Source organism: Hippoglossus stenolepis, chromosome 21 (genome assembly GCF_022539355.2).
Source record: "Hippoglossus stenolepis isolate QCI-W04-F060 chromosome 21, HSTE1.2, whole genome shotgun sequence".
Lineage (NCBI taxonomy): Eukaryota > Metazoa > Chordata > Actinopteri > Pleuronectiformes > Pleuronectidae > Hippoglossus > Hippoglossus stenolepis.
This window is the reverse complement of record NC_061503.1, coordinates 5,912,671-5,930,843: the sequence shown is the minus strand read 5'-3', so window position 1 is coordinate 5,930,843 and position 18,173 is coordinate 5,912,671. Positions and strand designations below refer to the sequence as shown.

The 18,173-nt window shown below is 41.2% G+C and overlaps 3 protein-coding genes across 3 annotated transcripts; 1 reads left to right on the top strand and 2 right to left on the bottom strand.

Annotated features, from left to right (window-relative positions):
* Positions 1 to 6,393: 6,393 nt before the first annotated feature.
* On the bottom strand, positions 6,394 to 8,572 carry LOC118100702 (solute carrier family 2, facilitated glucose transporter member 11-like). Its single transcript, XM_035146041.2, has one exon. It carries the CDS (start codon positions 8,227 to 8,229, stop codon positions 6,559 to 6,561), a length of 1,671 nt encoding a protein of 556 aa, XP_035001932.2. The 5' UTR covers positions 8,230 to 8,572; the 3' UTR covers positions 6,394 to 6,558.
* A 111-nt stretch (positions 8,573 to 8,683) lies between these two features.
* Positions 8,684 to 14,076, top strand: LOC118100906 (RNA-binding protein with serine-rich domain 1-B). The gene is made up of 7 exons (XM_035146440.2): positions 8,684 to 8,797; positions 10,210 to 10,356; positions 10,518 to 10,682; positions 11,157 to 11,259; positions 12,283 to 12,436; positions 12,560 to 12,701; positions 12,809 to 14,076. Coding segments are annotated over exons 1-7 (813 nt in total). The 5' UTR covers positions 8,684 to 8,795; the 3' UTR covers positions 12,909 to 14,076.
* Positions 14,077 to 16,147: 2,071 nt separating this feature from the next.
* Positions 16,148 to 17,656, bottom strand: LOC118100688 (cytochrome c oxidase assembly protein COX19). Its single transcript, XM_035146020.1, has 3 exons — positions 17,510 to 17,656; positions 16,729 to 16,840; positions 16,148 to 16,517 (listed from the first exon to the last, which is right to left on the bottom strand). The coding sequence occupies exons 1-3, from the start codon at positions 17,589 to 17,591 to the stop codon at positions 16,424 to 16,426; spliced, it is 288 nt and encodes a 95-aa protein (XP_035001911.1). The 5' UTR covers positions 17,592 to 17,656; the 3' UTR covers positions 16,148 to 16,423.
* Positions 17,657 to 18,173: the final 517 nt, after the last annotated feature.

Genomic DNA, 18,173 nt, shown 5'->3' with positions numbered 1-18,173 from the left:
TAATATACAACTATTGATTAATGCAGCTTCAACACTGACATTTAATTACTCATTTTACCCTTTGACAAACTGTGACGTTTTTTTTTTTTTACATTTCCTTTCAACATTCTGACCTGTGCACTGTAAAAAATAGGATAAAACGCATGACATTTACGATCTAGAAGAACTAGAACAGGGGAACGTGGAAGCAAAATTTACAACATACATGGAAAATGTAATAAAGATCATCCACCATACAGGAGGCGGACAACACTGGTCAAACCACGTCCAGTTTAATAACCTTTGCTCTGTGTTCTCATCCCAGTTTTTTTTAATATGATGCATGTGTCTCTCTATTTCCTCCTTCCCAGGACAAAAAAATGTCAAAGACTAATAATAATAACTCAGAGGTATGGGTCGGCCTTTGTTGAAGACAATGCTGGTGACTCTCTGGTGGGTTCCCGGTGATCCGCTGTCTGCTTCACAATAGCATCATCAGCCTGTTTTGTTATGAAGGGGCACAGAGAGACTGCAGCTTTTAGATAGCTTGCGTGATTCAAACTATTCCTGTCCATGTCTGTGTGTAGAAACGTCCACAAAGAGATTTTTTTTGCATTTACGCTTTTTCTAGCCTTTAAAATGATGGTACAACTCATTTCTAATGTATGACTTGTAACATCTTCTTATGTCTCCATAGAAACTAACTGGAATTGCAATTATTCTTATTATGCTACAGTGGCCAAGAGAGCTCAATGAACTGCAAAATAAGAAAACAAGCAAATACAAATGGAAATGGTTCCAGGGGACCCGAAAAAGTGACGAACCTGGCTGGAGTTCAATGCTTTGTGAAGTTCCATCACCACGGACGAGTAGCAGACTATAATAACTGCAGGAGGAGGAGAAAAATTAAGCACCTCCTTGAACAGTGCTCATCAATGCAACATGCGTCTGTCATGACAAATGAAAGACTCAATGATGAAGCTATTCATTCCTCAGGAGCTTTTCAATGGACTTTGAGGGCCGCAGGTTAAAGAGACTTGAAGTACCCATTCAAGAAACGCATGATATATCTCCAATCTTCTGAGGATTCTTTTAGACAAAGTACATACTCTGCATATACATATAGTGTAGCAGTAAAATCGTAAAACAGTAAAGTTTAAGTAGAAGCACCCACTACCATTTCTGGCAGATAATACTCAAATTCTGCTCTTTAACGAAACCTTTAAAATGAGAAAGCTTTTGGTAGAGAGCTAGTGGCTTGACCATGGAGTCATTGCAGTCTCCTGCACATAGCCGGTCATAGAATTTAAAGGGCTTCTCACAAAATAGTCATTGCTGTGGACGGTGCTACACTATATGTGTGTGCTTTGCCTACTCTGATGCATCATCCCGACTTTAACGTCAAAATTTGAACCTCTAATGTCATCTTGTGCTTTAATGTCCTCGGAACTTTGAATACCGAGCTCTGGTTCAGATTGCTCACAAGTTCACGGATAGAAAGGGATATTCAAAGTAAAGACTACTGACATGGATGGTAGCGTAGTTGTAATTGGAGGAGGTCAAATCCCAGTAGTCCTTATAATAACACTTTAGGCTGGTTCTGGGACTAGGTAGTGCTGAGAACTGTGAGAGTTAATTTCATTTGCTGTTTACCAGGTCTGGATCCCTAGATGTATTTCAAGAATTTGAAGTTTTCCAGCCGTGGTTGCAGGTCGCACTAACACGACATGTCAGATTAGCATAATTATCCTCTCCAATAATCAAGCTGGTAAGCTACAACGGCACTCGGAAGAGCGCATACTAAGGCCCAGCAGTCCCCTTAAATTCAATCAAGCTGCACCAAATTACACACACACTTGTATATATCGGCCATCTTAATATGCCTGATTGTATTCTGTCAAGATCCATGAATTATTCCCGAGGAAAAATGTACCCATATCACAGTGTTAAAGAAAGTGACATTTTTTCATCAATTGCCCTTTTGTCCAGATGTGTACCAACATTTAATGGGTTCTTTCTTGGCCCATGTCCCATTAAGTTTCAAGAAAACCGGTTCAGTGATTTTTAATAAACTCGAACAGGCCAACAAGTGTGAAAACATAACCTACCCAGGCTAAAGTTATCAAAAATAGTTCTCACTTAAATGACTCTGATAATTGTGTTTATGATGATGATCATGATAGAAGCAAATATGAACAACACCCTGGACACGAAGTATCAGGCTAACAGCAAGTGATCCTATTCTCTGGCACATGAAATAAACAGGGAAGCAGTTCTGAAGGGGCAGCAAGTAGAGAGGAGAGCTGGCACCAGCAGCAGCCGAGTCGAGCATGTGGGTTTTGATGGGTTTGTAATTTAAAATGTTGTCATCACTGAGCGTACGCAGCTACAATAAAGCCCAGAGGGGACAACATGCATCAGTCATGTGCCGCACTGCGATCCTCAGGTTAGCCATCTTACTAAATCCAATAGATTTGATTAGGTGAAAAAAGCAAAGATGACTATAAGGAATTTAACTCATAATCTTTTTAACTAGCAAATAATTAAATAATGGAGAGCAGGGCTGCATGATATTAGGAAAACATGTGATATGCGATATGACTTGCGATAAATAAACAAGTGCTTAAGTATACAGTGTTTTAAGTCTTTCTGCTTTGGGTTCGCATTTTTTCCATTCCAACAACATGGTTTTATTAAAAAAATTCCACCTGGTGTACACAGCTCCACAGCCCGAGGGAGAGGCCGCACAGCCCGGCCACAGCACCACCAAGTCCGGGGCCGACACCTAGGGAACCATGCCCAGTTCCACTAAGTCCGCTCACAGTGATCATTTGGGGTCTTTTCCAACACGTTTGGAATGTAAAAAAAAAAAATCACGTTTTACAGTTTTTTACAGCTCTGTCAGTAATTTGCTGCTCCTCTCTGTGTCTCTATCATTCATGCTGTCCACTGCCAACCGAATCGAGCCAAACCGTTTCCACTGTACAATTTTGTCAGGAGGTGGAGGCGGCAGGAAATTCGACGGAGGCAGCTCGCAATTCTCTCTGCAGGAAAAACCCTGGACAGTCAATGATCTGAATATCTGATAATATAATTTATTATCTAGGGCAGCAGGACTCCATCTGATTGGCCAGATATATTGACATGCAGAGCGTGAATGCATGGCACATGGAACACCATTTATCACAGTTCAAGCTGTCTTTTGGGAAACGTATATGATGATATCCTAATGATGGTAAATTTTAGATATACTGTGTAGCCTTAATGGAGAGGGCAGCTAAGCCACAGAACATGGACATAGTTGGTTAGTGTGGTAGCCAGTAGGCTGGTGAGTGACCTTAATGAGTCTCTGTGCAGCCCCTCATCGTAGCCCTAAGCTCGGATAAACACATCAAATCCCAGAGATCATTAGCCAGCACCCCAGACAGACTAATGTGTGTTTAACATTTAACTTGTCTGGCTCATCTCTCAGCTATAGATTTACTGTCTCTGCATGTGCAACACCGACTGCTTTATATAGTAGGGGATCTTTTATCCCTCTTTTAAGACAAATTTAAGCCAGAATATTCTGTTTTACAATGGAGCATTAGGGCCATGTTGAAGAAAACTAAATTCATTTCGAGAATAAAGTTGTAATTTAATGAGAAAAGAGTGAGAATGTTTTGAGAAAAGTCGTAATCGTATCAACATGAAGTCTCAATTTATTGAGAGGAAACTCATAGTCATAATTGAGAAAAAAAGAGAACAAATAACAATTCTAAATGTCATAATACTATTCTCATAATATTGTGACTTTTTTCTCAGAATGTTATGACCACATTCTGAGATATCAGATCTCAATCTCTATTTCTTTCTCTTTAAGAGGCTCTAATACTGCACTGTTTCCTGTTATTATAATAATTATAATTAATGATACCCACTTGTCTGAGCACACAAATTAGTGTTACTTCTATGTCATTTGTTTTTAATTTGAACAGCCGGAAAGCACATTGTGCTGAAATGATGTAATATGAAATAGTTCACTGGAAGTTCACTTAAGAGTGAGATGTTCTCAAATAGCACTAGTTTCCATAAATAAACAGCATTACGCTAACACTTTTATTGGGAGTGGGTAGGAGCAGATGGATTGAAGTGCTGAAGAGCAAAGGGAGCCAAAGTAATGTGATTAAAAATAATTAAGAAAACATTGGGACTTATATTTTATTATTGTACATTCAGGCGGATTTGGCATTGAATAAATATGATTTCAGTTTTTCAACAGCCACAGAAGAAGAAATCTTGTAACTGTAAAACTCTCCTTAGCATTAAATAGTGAGACCCTTAGTACCATGACATGCTTTAGATAGTCTAGACAGTGTCGTACAATATCAGCATTTCATCTCCTACATGCTTCAGCAGTGGTTTTTTAAGAAGAAAACCTTAAATCCAGCATGTACATAGAGGTTTCCAGGTAAAAAAAATATTTGAATCACTTGCAAAAAATATATTTTTCCTAAATTTGCATTTTCCTATTATCTTAAGATCAACATATGTAAAATATCTGTGATTCTATAACTCCAGTGACGTGGTCTGCTGGTGAAAGAAACATACAGACGCCCTGACAGAGGGTCAACAGACACCTTGGAAAGGCTGTGAGCTGAAGGCTGTTCAATTTAAAAGTGCAATCTTTGCCTTCCTCTGGGATTCATCTTGACATTATACAGCTTTGTCTTCGAGTGCATTAAGGAGAGCAAGTCAAGAACAGAGACAATGGTGACACCTATTGGACAGGTTTGAGCACTACATTCAAAAGTTTGGCGCTTGAGGGCAAAATAAAAAAAAGAATGCTACCACAATTAAGGTATTGTCATGCATGCTGTTAATAATCCTATAGAGGTTTTTCTTTTGTTCAGTAAATAAATAAATACATTTCTCCATGTGGATAAATATGACAGGTTAGGTAGTCTAACTAATATAGTTAAAATACATATCCAAGGCCAGTTGATACAAGAATAACAACAAAGAACAAATTACAGGTGTTAGATGTCCTGTGAAATCAACATGAAACTTCCAGAGTGTGGAGATAATATTTCCAGTTTGATGATCAAAATGTACTTAAGCACGGATCACTGAACTGGAGAGACATGTCAGCAAAACAGAATATACAGTAAATCTGATTACACAACAATTACCGTCATCAACAAGGTGCCAATGTGTTAATTCATGCTATTTCAACAACTACTCACTCTACTATACAGCCCTACAGCCCTGCAGCTCAGGGTTGTGAGGTATATTATTCTCTTGACAGCTTCATTGAGATTAGTAGTACAGTATTCAGTGCAGGATTCATTACGGTCAGGAGAGAATAAATAACGCTTGTTAAACACCTAAGTCTGTATCTACTCTGCTACAATGTGAATTTCCTTCTTAAAAATATCTTATAAATAAATTGATATATTCTACATACTATCATGCTTATGAGGGGAATACACATGATCTGATCCGTTAACAGAGAGAGAGCGCGACTCAGTGCAACTTGAGAAAACACAACATGCAGAAATGTGGTGCAAGTAGCACACATGACATGGGAATGTTTCCAGGGGGACACAAAAAAAAGCGATGAACCCAGCTGGGCCACACTTAAGATATTAAAATTAGCCACTCCTAAAACATACATAAAATGAGCTAAAATTTAAGGCTCATCACTGTTTTGTGTAGACGAAAAAACACTCCTTATCGTGGTGTGTGCCACTTGCAGCATTTCTATATTTGGTTGTGTATTGGCAGTTTGTTTTGTGTGTTAGCCGCATGATTGTATATTTGGTTGTGTTGTGTGTTAGCCACATGTTTGTATATTTGTTTTGTGTTAGCCACATGATTGTATATTTGGTTGTGTTGTGTGTTAGCCACATGTTTGTATATTTGTGTTGTTGTGTGTTAGCCACATGATTGTATATTTGGTTGTGTTTTGTGTAAGCCACATGTTTGTATATTTGTTTTGTTGTGTGTTAGCCCCATGATTGTATATTTGTCTGTGTTGTGTGTAAGCCACATGATTGTATATTTGGTTGTGTTGTGTGTTAGCCACATGATTGTATATTTGGTTGTGTTGTGTGTAAGCCACATGTTTGTATATTTGTTTTGTTGTGTGTTAGCCACACGATTGTATATTTGGTTGTGTTGTGTGTAAGCCACATGATTGTATATTTGGTTGTGTTGTGTGTAAGCCACATGTTTGTATATTTGTTTTGTTGTGTGTTAGCCACACGATTGTATATTTGGTTGTGTTGTGTGTAAGCCACATGATTGTATATTTGGTTGTGTTGTGTGTAAGCCACATGTTTGTATATTTGTTTTGTTGTGTGTTAGCCACATCATTGTATATTTGGTTGTGTTGTGTGTAAGCCACATGTTTGTATATTTGGTTGTGTTGTGTGTTAGCCACATGTTTGTAGATTTGGTTGTATTGTGTGTTAGCCACATGTTTGTATATTTGGTTGTGTTGGGGGTTAGTCACATGTTTGTATATTTGGTTGTGTTGTGTAGCATTTGTGTATTTGCAATAGGATGTACCTAATGACACCAAACCTATCAAGTGCATCAAGTGGCTACAAAAGGCACGGTCTGATTCATTTCAATTTCTACCGGAACATTCAAATTTATGTCTCCATTCTTATGGTCGGGCTCAGGATCTTGCATGAGGTTGGTGAAGGAGCAGGCTGCACCCAGCTTGTAGTGAGTCTCAATGGGCTTCTCCACCTGCCCCTTTGACTTCTCTTTCGTCGACTTGTTCATTCCCTGAAAATCTGCAGTGATCTCCGCCAGCGTCTTGCCTTTCGTCTCTGGTAAGGTGAGCCCCAAAAACACAGCGGACACCAAGCACACGACCAGGAAAGGCAGGAAGCAGTAGCTCCCCAGGTTTTTGACGATGAAGGGGAACAGCATTCCCACCAAGAACAGACTGATCCACATGAATGAGCCGGCGACCATGTACGCTGCCGGGCGAGATGCCTGGTCAAAGATCTCAGCGGGCAGGATCCCCGTCACCCCTGCAGGGCCCAAGCCAAAGCTGAGGATGTAGGCAAACACGCACACCATGCTGAGGTAGGCCATCCCCGCCACTCCATGGCTCTGGAGGATGAGAGTGACGGTGAAGACTACAGACCAGCAGGACATGAGACTGTAGCCTCCAACAAGAAGGTACCTGCGACCCACACGTTCAATCAGAAGGTTACTCAGTATAGAAGCAATTAGCTCAGATGCGCCTGTGCCGATGGTGATATACTGGATCTTCTCTGGAGGGATCCCTGCTGCGAGAAAGATGTAGTAAGCATAGAAGTAGATTGAGTCATTTCCACAGAGCATCATGGCACTACTGGCGCCCATGACTGTCCGGAGCTGGGATCGCAGGTCAGGATCCTTAAACAGGGTCCAGGGTGATTTGGCAACTGCAGATCCAGACTTTGAAGATGTTGATTGTTGCTGCTGCTGCTCCTGCTCCTGAAGCAGCTCCTCGATCTCCAGGACCGGAGGCTCCCCGCCACGGAGTCTCCCAAGAGCCTGGAGGCACGCTTCTCTGTCTCCCCGGTCAATCAGTAGGTATCTGGGGCTTTCCGGAAACCAGGGTAGGGTGAGCAGCTGGATCAACCCCGGCAAAGCGTTACTAGCAAGCAAGTAGGGCCAAAGAGGCTGAGAACCCAGCAGCTCAGTGAGTCCCACAACCTGACCCAAGAAAATCCCAAATGCAGTGAAAACAGCTGAGGAGAACGCCACAGCGCCCCTGAGGTGTTTCGGGGCGCTCTCCCCAAAATACATAGGCTGGATGTTCATGCTCACACCCGAGTTCATCCCCACCAGGAATCGGGCGATGATGACCATCTCAAATGACTTGGCCGCCCTGCACGTCAGCACAAGCACGGTGCCAGCAAACAGGAAGACATTGTTCAGGAGCAGGGACTTCTTCCTTCCAAAGTGGACAGCCAAGGGCCCCGCGAGCAGCGCGCCTACCAAACCTCCCAGAGAGAAGAATGACACAATCAAAGTCCACACCAGGGTCACTTGAGGGCTGTCCAAGCTTTTGCCCCAACGCTCCATGTAGGTCTCATTGATGAAGCTCTGGATGTAGCTCGTGGGAGAGTTGATGATGGAGATGTTGTAGCCGTACTGGAAGGTGCCTCCAATGGCTGCAGAGCACACAGTCAATGCAAGGATCTTGGTACTTCCTGAAGGTGGGCTGGTTTCCTCTGGCTCAGAGTCACCTGAGGAGTTCATCTTCACGCCGGGCAGCTGTCACAGAACATAAACAAACCTGATGCCTCTTCTGTCTGGATCCTTCGGCTCCTCGGTCCCTTATGAGGACGGCAGTTAACTTGTGATGGCTACAGGTTAAAATGTAACTACACTGCAGAACAGCACATGCCACTCTGAGCGTCTCCTCCGTGGCTGTGTTAATATTCTTCTTTCTTTCCTGTCGCCGGTTTGGTTTGAATGAAGCAATCTGAGTCCTCAGTGTGTCCCGGCAGGCAAATTCACAACACACATCTACGCAAGGTCTGGCTCACACGGTCAATCCAAATGAATGAAAAAGGTCTCAGAATAACACTGTGGAGCTGAAGTTTCACTCAACAACCATTATGGAACTTATAAGCAGAGATGTCAGAGATAAATGACTGGTGAAATGAAAAGAAAACACCCTGACAGTCTTTATAGAGGGAATACAAATCCCTTTAGATCATCTACCGCTGCCTGCGCACGTTCAGATCTTTGATTGGTTTGCAGCAAGCTGACGCCTCACGTCATCTGTGTGCGACTAAGAGTTGTTGCGAGCAGGCTGTAAAATGTAAGTAAACGCTGTCATTTATATTTGTATTTATTTCTTGTTCTCGTGTTTGACCAAGAAATAAAATCATGGAAAGGTTAAAGTGAAAAAATATAGTTAAGCACATAGTTTGGGCTCCAACAACGTAAACCTGACGGCCAGCCGAACACAACATACCGAAGTTAGCTCGCTGGCTAATGCTAACATGGAGTGTTTAGGCGAATACCGTCAAGAAGTATAATCCGCTGTGATGCGCAGATACATAGAGCGTGTACACATTACGTACGTGTAGATCAACAACTTAATAAAAATATACATATGTTAAGTCTAGATAAATTTAGAGATTATTCTATTTTCAGTGAAACGTGATTTATTCTCATCATCCTAATTCCAATTCTGAGCTGTTAATTCCAATTTTCAATGATTCAGATTTATTTCTAGATAAGATTGGTTTTATCATTTTGTAATTCTATAGACAACTCTGTATATGTGTACAGACCATGTTATTACCATTGTTGTTTTTATCATCAAGGTTTGGCTGTTTCCAGGTTAATCGTACAATGACATGTTCAGCTCTTAGATCGCAGTCTTCTTACTCCCATTCTGTAATCAAACTCATGTTCAATGATTAAAAACAAATGATTCGTGCAGACATGTTTTTTTTAATCAAATTCCAACAATGTGACGTCGTATTTGTTGCACAGTGTGTATCAAACATGTGGATACATTTGCATTATTGGCTCTGTAAATGGAAACCTGTGCAATTTAAAATCTTGGAAAGTAACTTTTTAATGCGTTTACTGTTTGCAAACACCAGCTACTATAAGGCCTGGGTGATATGGCCCAAAATTATAGTAAGATACAACATGTTCAACATTGATAATCGTCACATTATTATCTATTAGACGTTTAAACAAAGATTTTGCTCCTGAGTGAAGGTCGTGGTTTTGAACTCAAGACAAACACAGCTAAATATTTTACCAATCTGACGTGGATCAATTATGTGATGTAGCTCCTCACTGTGCTTAAATAATGTATAGGCAATATACCGATACATATTTGACTTTTTTAAAGTGCTTGTTGAATGATAGTGTGATCATTATTATCCGGAGCGGTGGTGCAGCAGGCCGAGGCAGGATGTGCTGTCAACAAACACACAGGATGTCTGTCCTTATTCAGATATTCTGCAGACTTTTTACTTCAGAGTGGCAGCAGAAAGTCCAGACGCTCTCACTCAGAACCGCGTTCTTACATATAACCTCTTTGCAGAATGAGCAGAGGATCTCCAGAGTTCAGTGCAAGCATCTATTTATATTGTTTTGTTACCCAGCCGTGCTCGTGATATAACTTCGTCTCTATTCTAAATTCTGAACAGCTCAGTTTCAGCAATTGCCTCAAAGCTTGACTCATTTGTTTTTCTTCTCCTTCAATAGGGCGCCGTCTCCAACCAAGAGGAAGGAGGATGACAAGATTAAACCGCGCGGTAAGGAGAAGTCAGGAGCCACGAAAGAAGGGGCTGACAAAAGCCGCGGCCGTGAGAAGAACCGTACACGGCGCAGTGCTTCCAGTGGGAGCAGCAGGTCAGAGGCCCCTTTACAAAATATCAGTGTTTTTATAATTTTCATTAGTTTTTCTTTATGTGAGAAGCAAATGTTCGACCAAGGGATCTGTGTTTGGCACAGGAGCTGAAGCATTTGTCCTTATCTCTTCCATCGTTAAACCTGCCGTTGTTTATGTCCAGCTCCAGCAGCAGCTCCGGCTCCAGCTCCGGCTCCTCCAGCGGCTCCAGCTCCTCGGCCTCGAGCCACTCGGGCTCGTCCAGCTCCCGCTCCTCATCCTCCTCCTCATCCTCCTCGCCAGGCACCGGCCGCCAGCGCCACAACAACAGACGGCGCTCACGCTCAAAGTAGGAAATGAGTCATGATGAAATAGTTTGATGATCTCTTAATATTTATTGAATTACGTCTGAATCTCATACTGCTGCACACATAACTGCTTTTGCTGGTGAAAAACTAAAGTACATTTACTCAAGTGCTATACTTAAGTCCAGGTTTTACATACTTGCATTTTAGTTTCCACTCCATGCTACTTTATACTGGACTCTACTAGATTACAGAGGTATAATAAAGCTCAATAAAAAAATGAGCTTCCCCTTTTCTAGCTGCAACATTAAACTGTTACACACAGGATTGCATTAACACATTAATACTTTCAACTTTGATTCTTAAGAACATTTGATGCCAATATTTTTGTACTTTTAGAATAATTTTAATGAATGCTCATTTATTTGCAAGAATATTGGTTCTCTTGCTTAAGTAAATTATCTCAGTCCATTTTTCATTTTTCACATCTGATAAATGAATTGTAAACATCACTGTAGGTCCAAATCTGCTAAGAAGGACGACAGGGACAGACGCCGTAGAAGTCCCACGCCCAAACCCACCAAGGTTTTCCTGGGCCGGCTGACGAGAAACATCATCAAGGTAAATACCATCATAACAAGCTACTGGCCCGTGTGACTCTGCTGTGAAGTGAGATGCTGCTGCTGCTGCTGTTAAGTCACAGTGCTTGACTGAATGAGTTCAGTCTGCGAATCAGTTAAAAAGAAAATTTGATTTTTTTTTTTGATTGATACAGGAATCAATCAAAGCTTTTTAGTTTGGTATTAAATATTTCCTCTTGGCAAAGATTCCTGTTATAAGATGTTTTTGTATTCGCGTGCATACAGTTTGTAAACCACGCTGTCAGATTCAGAGTCTATGTTCTGGCTTCCCTGGTTTGGAGGGGAAAGCACCCATTATTTTTAAAACCCATTATTTTGGCACTGTAAATTGTTCAGGTGCTGCTGCTCTCCTCTAGTAGTGTCTTTTCCCCTTCTTTTTTTTTCTCACAAAGCAGATGTTTGAAGCTTTCTCGAGAATCACTCATCTTTAGGTCTTTGGCAAAATCTAAATACTGGCAAACAGAGATTCCTCTATTTGGACCTAGATTCCTCCATATAGACTAGACCTACCTTCATCTGCTTGTATTCACATTATTAGCTGTAGGGGTGGTGCAGCAGGGAGAGGCAGGAGGCAACATATTAATTCTGCTGCAGATTTCATGTGTTTTTTACGGCACATCGGCGTCTGCTTTTATCGCTGCAATCGCTCTTTACGTTCTCGACTGTGTCTTCTACGTGTGCGCCCCCTCTTTTTCCGAGATATTTGTTTAGTCTTTTTTAATTTTTGTGACCGTCACTTGTTAGAAACATTATCAACACACTCACTCGCTCGCGGTCAGTCCTGCAGAGGATCTCCCGCTGTGTTCTCACATCTACTCATTCGGATATTCTGCCGACTTTTAACCAGGGGACTGGACGGCGAAATGGAGGCTCTCACGTGGACATTTGCATTCACACATTCACCTACTGCGGAGAATGTCCAGAGGGTCTCTGCTTGTGTGAAAGCAGCTTAAATGTAGTTGGTGGGGCAAATGTCCAAATGTCCTATTTTCTGTTGTTGAAGGATCACATCCAGGAGATTTTCTCCACCTATGGAAAGATCAAGATGATTGACATGCCTGTGAACCGCACCCACCCGCACCTGTATAAAGGCTACGCTTACGTGGAGTTTGAGACACCTGACGAGGCAGAGAAGGCCCTGAAACACATGGACGGAGGTAAGAGGATGCAGGGGGACATGTTGAGAAAGTGTAGCTGACACTAGTGTGGCTCTCGTGTATACTAATGTCTAGAAACCTAAGTCCATGTGATGATTTTCCCATTTGTTTAATTTCCTCCAGGTCAGATTGACGGTCAGGAGATCACAGTCACAGCCGTGCTGACTCCCACAGTGCGCCTGCCACCTCGCAGGATGTCCCCACCCCGCAGGATGCCTCCTCCGCCCCCAATGTGGCGTCGCACCCCACCTCGAATGAGGCGAAGGTGAGCAGCATGCGACGAGTCCCGCTGCTTGATTTGGGAACCAAATCTTGTTTTTAACCACAGCTGATACATTTCCAAACTCCCATCTCACTTTCTCGCTCTTCTAGGTCTCGGTCTCCACGGCGACGCTCTCCAGTCCGCCGCAGGTCTCGATCCCCCGGCCGCCGCCGTCACCGGTCCCGTTCCAGCTCTAACTCCTCGCGCTAATCATTGGCAAACCCCCGACTCCTCCCGCCTGGATCTGTTGATCTACCGTGTCCTTAAGATCAGTGTGACCAAGTAAATATACGAGACAAACATTCTTATGGTTAACTGTTATGAATGATGAGTGTGGACGTTAAAAATCTATAATGTCTCACTTGGTGAATTGTTTCAAACTGTTTTGAAACACTGGGACATGTTCTGTGTTAAATGTGAAGAAACAAGCTCTATATGACAAAAGACTTCTTTGAGGAGTTCTAAAGCTAAATGGTCTAACATAATACACGATTGGTGCTGGAGAAGAACGGAGAAATCAATTTATATTGATAAAAATAAAGTCGTGTATCTAGAATTGTTAGATTTACTGAACACATTTCATAAATAACGACCTTCCATGGTTCGTATAGATGGTGAATGTGGTTTTTCATTGGAGAATATGAAGTACTCGGCAATTTTCAGGAGTTAAAAATGTGTTTATTTTTTATTAAATTTACTTATGGATTAACACAAACACTAATACCAATAAAACATTGGCAATGAATTAATATTGCTGATATCAGTATAGCTTTACTTTGAAGTAGGGTTGGTAATTTCTTTCTGAAACAATTGAAATCTTCTTCACGTCCAACAAGCCAGAAATAAATTTAGTTTTCTGTATTGGTGGCACTTACATACTGTACTAACATACAGACAAAAAGGGACAAGTAACAGATCAGACTAATGAGTAAACGATACTGTTTTAATGTCAATTGTTCTCGGAAATCCCGCCGACAGCCCCCATTAACCCCGCCACTAGGGGTCACTAAACTTTGATTCCCATACTATTCAAACTGTATTAAACTTCCTGTGACTGAATGAGCAGAAGCTGTGACAGTAAATGATTAAAAAAGGCCCCTAGACATTGACCAATATTTTTCCATGATTGATACAGTGTCAATACAAAGAGGTTGGATGTTAACAGCCTAAATTACTTATGCAGTTCTGATCTCCACCTGTTTTCTTATAACTGTGACACGGTGAACTTCGGATCCAGGCATCTATGGTTTTAGTTTTTTTTAGAGAGAGTTGTGCTCAATCTTCATGACATAGTGTGTGTGTGTGTCTCATTTTGTATTGCCTGTTTAATGTGCCGTTTAACTTGACAATAAAAAGGCCATGACTGGAACTTTAAAAACGAATAAGTCTTTTTTTTTGCACGTCAGCGATTTTAAAGACGTCACGCAATGATCGCACACACATGTTGGTTTTGGGAGGAACTTTGAGCAACGAGTCACAGAATCATTTGGTGTCAGTCAGTCTCTGAGACGAGCATGAGAGGTGTTGATTAATATTGGCAAAGTCAGATTTACAGTTTAGTCCTTAGTGATCAGTGTTCAAGATCAGTCTCTGTGATGTTCGCAGAGACGCAGCCTCACATTGAACCAAACCACATTAATCTTCAAACAAATCTTTACACTGTGCATTTATCTACCAATTCCAGAAATCTGTTTGTGGCTCACACATCTCGAGAACCATTCATCTTATCGGCCTCACACTTGTACACATATGTACTGTTAAGGGCCCAAGTGAGTGCAGTGTCGAATTTGGTGCGACTTAAACATGCAGCCGTGGCTGGGACTCAAACACAAGGGATTCTCCAGTTCACAGCTTAGTGGTTCTGTGGACTGAGTCCAGGAGCCAATCTTTACTTGGCTCAGTTACCGCAGGACACTTTTACAGTTTCAGAAAGAAAGCTGCAAGCAGCATCACCACAGACCAAAGAAACAGCCCATTCCAGGCAGACAGGTTTAGAACAGGCACTGCACTGATTCACAAATAATAGTCAAGGAACATACATTCTTACATTTCGGTCTAAACCTCAGAAGTTAAGCTTTTGGCAGAGAGCGAGAGGTACGTGGCCTTTTTAGGACAATTCCAACCATTGTTGCAGTCTTCTGCTAATCATAGAATTTAAGGGGATTTTCACAAAATAGTTGTTGTTTGACCAACGTTATCAGCTGTTCTTGGGGGCCTCCTCTTAGCGTGGGGGCCCCAGGCATTTGCCTACATTGGCCCCCTGTTGGTACACCCCTGGCTAGTCTGTGAAAGTGTGACATATAGCAAATAATACTGTGTTCAAAGTCAGAGGGTAACGGCAAAAAGATATTGATTCATTACAAGAAGGAAATGAACAAACACAACCAACGTTAACAAAGGGCTGATGGGGCGGCCAAAATGAACAAAAGAAGGAGAAGCCCACAGACCAACCCACGAAGGGTCGTAGGATCCGAGGATCTTCCTGACTACCAGCCCCATCAGGAACAGAAACAACACAACATGCTGCTGCTGCTGCAACAGAGAGAGAGAGAGAGACACTTCCTGCTCCTCCTCTAATAGTTTCCTCTTCATCAGCCAAACCCAGTTCACCTGAGGATACGAGAAAAAACAGGACACCATGAGTACAAAGGTAATGTGGCATCTCGACCAGCAGGGGGCAGAGGCTGTAACAAAGGCACAGCCTGAATCAATACTGCAGCACATCACAGCTGATGGGAGCATAACAGACAAATATCCCTCCTGCATCCTTAAAGGACAGTCAGCAAAACTATTCAATCATAACACAAGCAGTATTACGAGAGTAAAGTTGTAATATGACGACAATTAAGTTGTAATTGAGAATTAAGATGTAATGAGAGTAAATTAAAAAATACATTATTCTTAGGAATTAGAAGTGAGAAGAACCTCGAAGAAGCTCCCAAGAGTTTCATTATCCTGGATCTAACATCTTGAACCAAACTCAATGTGGAAATATAAAACCCTGCACACAGATGATTACGACTGTTTTCTCGAAATATTCGAAATCTTTTTCTCCCCGAAATGGGCCTAAGACTTTAATTTACTGCTAAGATCAAATCATCTATTTCCTTTGTTTTAATACATCTCATTATATTAACTGTGCCTTTTTTGGACTCAGCTAAAAACTAAAGTTATCGCTTATATACTGGTTCAGTTTAAGTGTTTTTATTGTGCTTCTAATAAAATATACCCACAGACCAATATATATATATATATATATGTGTGTATATACAATCAGGTCCAAAACTGCGAAGTCACTTTCAGATTGTTTGATCATGTTCTCAGATTTGACACCTCCATATAAATTCACTTTCAACAATTGACCAGCAGATGTCGCCAGATCAATTGTATCGAATGTTTCAAACATCTTCATCACAAGGTTACCACTGCTGGATGATCAACACACACAGTTTCAGTTTAAATACAAAGGATTTATTGACATGTTATAACAACACCTCTATATATTACACATTGTATATTTACACAAGTATTTGATAAAAACTCAAACTAAGGCCATCATATGAACAGCGCCCTCTTGTGGTCATTCTCAGCTCCACACTCACAGCAGTCTTTAATAAGCTCTCGTCTGCGTGTTATCATCTTGTCCCCGAACAAACGCTGGACGTGTTCAGGTCAGAGAAACACCGTCGTCGTGCATCTGAATCCGCAGCTGTGACGTCAGCAGGTCAGGGTTTAGAGTCTGCGTCCGCTTGACTGGGAGGAGCATCCAGCAGGTCCTTGAATCCCAGTTTCTCCAGAGGCTCCTTGGCCATCAGCTGACTGGAAAACACACAATAAGAAGGAGAAGATACAGCTCTGATTAAATAAATGACATGTTTTCAAGCATGGTTGCAGTGGTTTTATCTTTACAGAACGTTCTGGGTGACGTGGACCAGCAGCACCACCACCATCATGTCTGAAAACAGCTTGAGTCACAGCATGCAAGGACTGTGTGAAAAGTGTCGGCTGTATTTTCAGGGAGCGTTCTTACTTTTCCATGCGGCACTCCAGGTAGTCTTTGGACTGCAGGCGACACTGGGAGTTGTCGAAGCTGCAGTCTTGCAGACATTTCATGAACTTGTCCTTGAAGTCTTTACACTCCCCTGAAATAAAAAAAAATAGCCAAATGTCAACGTTAGATACTGTACGTCAGGTTACTGGTATAAATATTAACTTATGTGTTTGTTACTGTAGGGATGCTTTATTTTGAAGATTTCCTATGACGAAATACTATCATGTGATGTACTGTTGGTATTGTCTCCAGTTGTTTTATCACATTTTACATGATGGTGTGACAACTTGAAATATATCTTTCTTTTAAAAGGTAATGAAAATGCTCCTGAGTAACATTGGATCAAGTCGGGACACAGCATGTCCCACACCTGCCAGATTTGACTCCGGTAATATTGAGGATGTAGAAATCCGTTACAAACAGTGTTAAGTTTATATACGTCACATATTTAGGACACAGTAGGTCAAAAATTCATTTGGTTTATTTTGAGTAATAAAATTCAATCTCCCTCTCCAACCACAATCATTTTCCAGATCCTTTAAGATGCCACCGTTTTTAACTTGCCTGGTGGTGGAGTACTGACTGTGGGTACTCTCAGGTGTTTTGTGGTTCCATTGATCTAGTATTCTGTTGTGTTTTTTGACCATAAATATGTGTTTTTACCTGGGCTATGTGTTTTGTGCTATGTGTATGTGTGTGTGCGTGTGTTTGTTTGTGTGTTTGTTTGTGTGTGTGTGTGTGTGTGTGTGTCTCTACTCACCTAAATGATCCAGGGGGAAGGAGCCTTTCTCCGGAGCTCGAGGTTTAAAAGCCTTGGAGCTGAAGTTCATAGCAGTGGACATGTTTATGTCTGATTCCTGGTCCCCGTCACAGAGGGAACTGAGCCTGCTGTCGCCTGAATGTGACGTAATAGCTCAAGACAGACATTAGTAATAGAGCGGATCTCATCGATGCTTAAAAAAAAAATGAATAGCCTCTGGCTTCTACAATGGAATTTTAATCGGAGACCACATTAGGATCATTATCAGAATCATAATTCAATATTTAGGGATTTAGCATTGAGAAAATCTTAATGTGGCCCAGTGATAAAATAAAAAGCCTGACACCATAAGAAATTACAATGAAATGTTATCATGCAAAAAATATCGAGTTGACAGATAATTAAAGTAATTTTCAACCATGAAGTGCAACATAAGTTGCGAACTACAAAATAAAATTAACATGATAAATAATTTAATATATTATAGGAATACAACTACTCCTGTTATTCAAATGTAAATATGTCATATTATACTTGTTATGGACTGGGAGGGTGATTGGTGATGCTGGATCGTGATCATATCATGAATCGTGGATTGTTATGGTGAATAATAATAAGTATTATTTAATTGTAATTAAGATAATAAAAGCGGTTGAATTGAGTT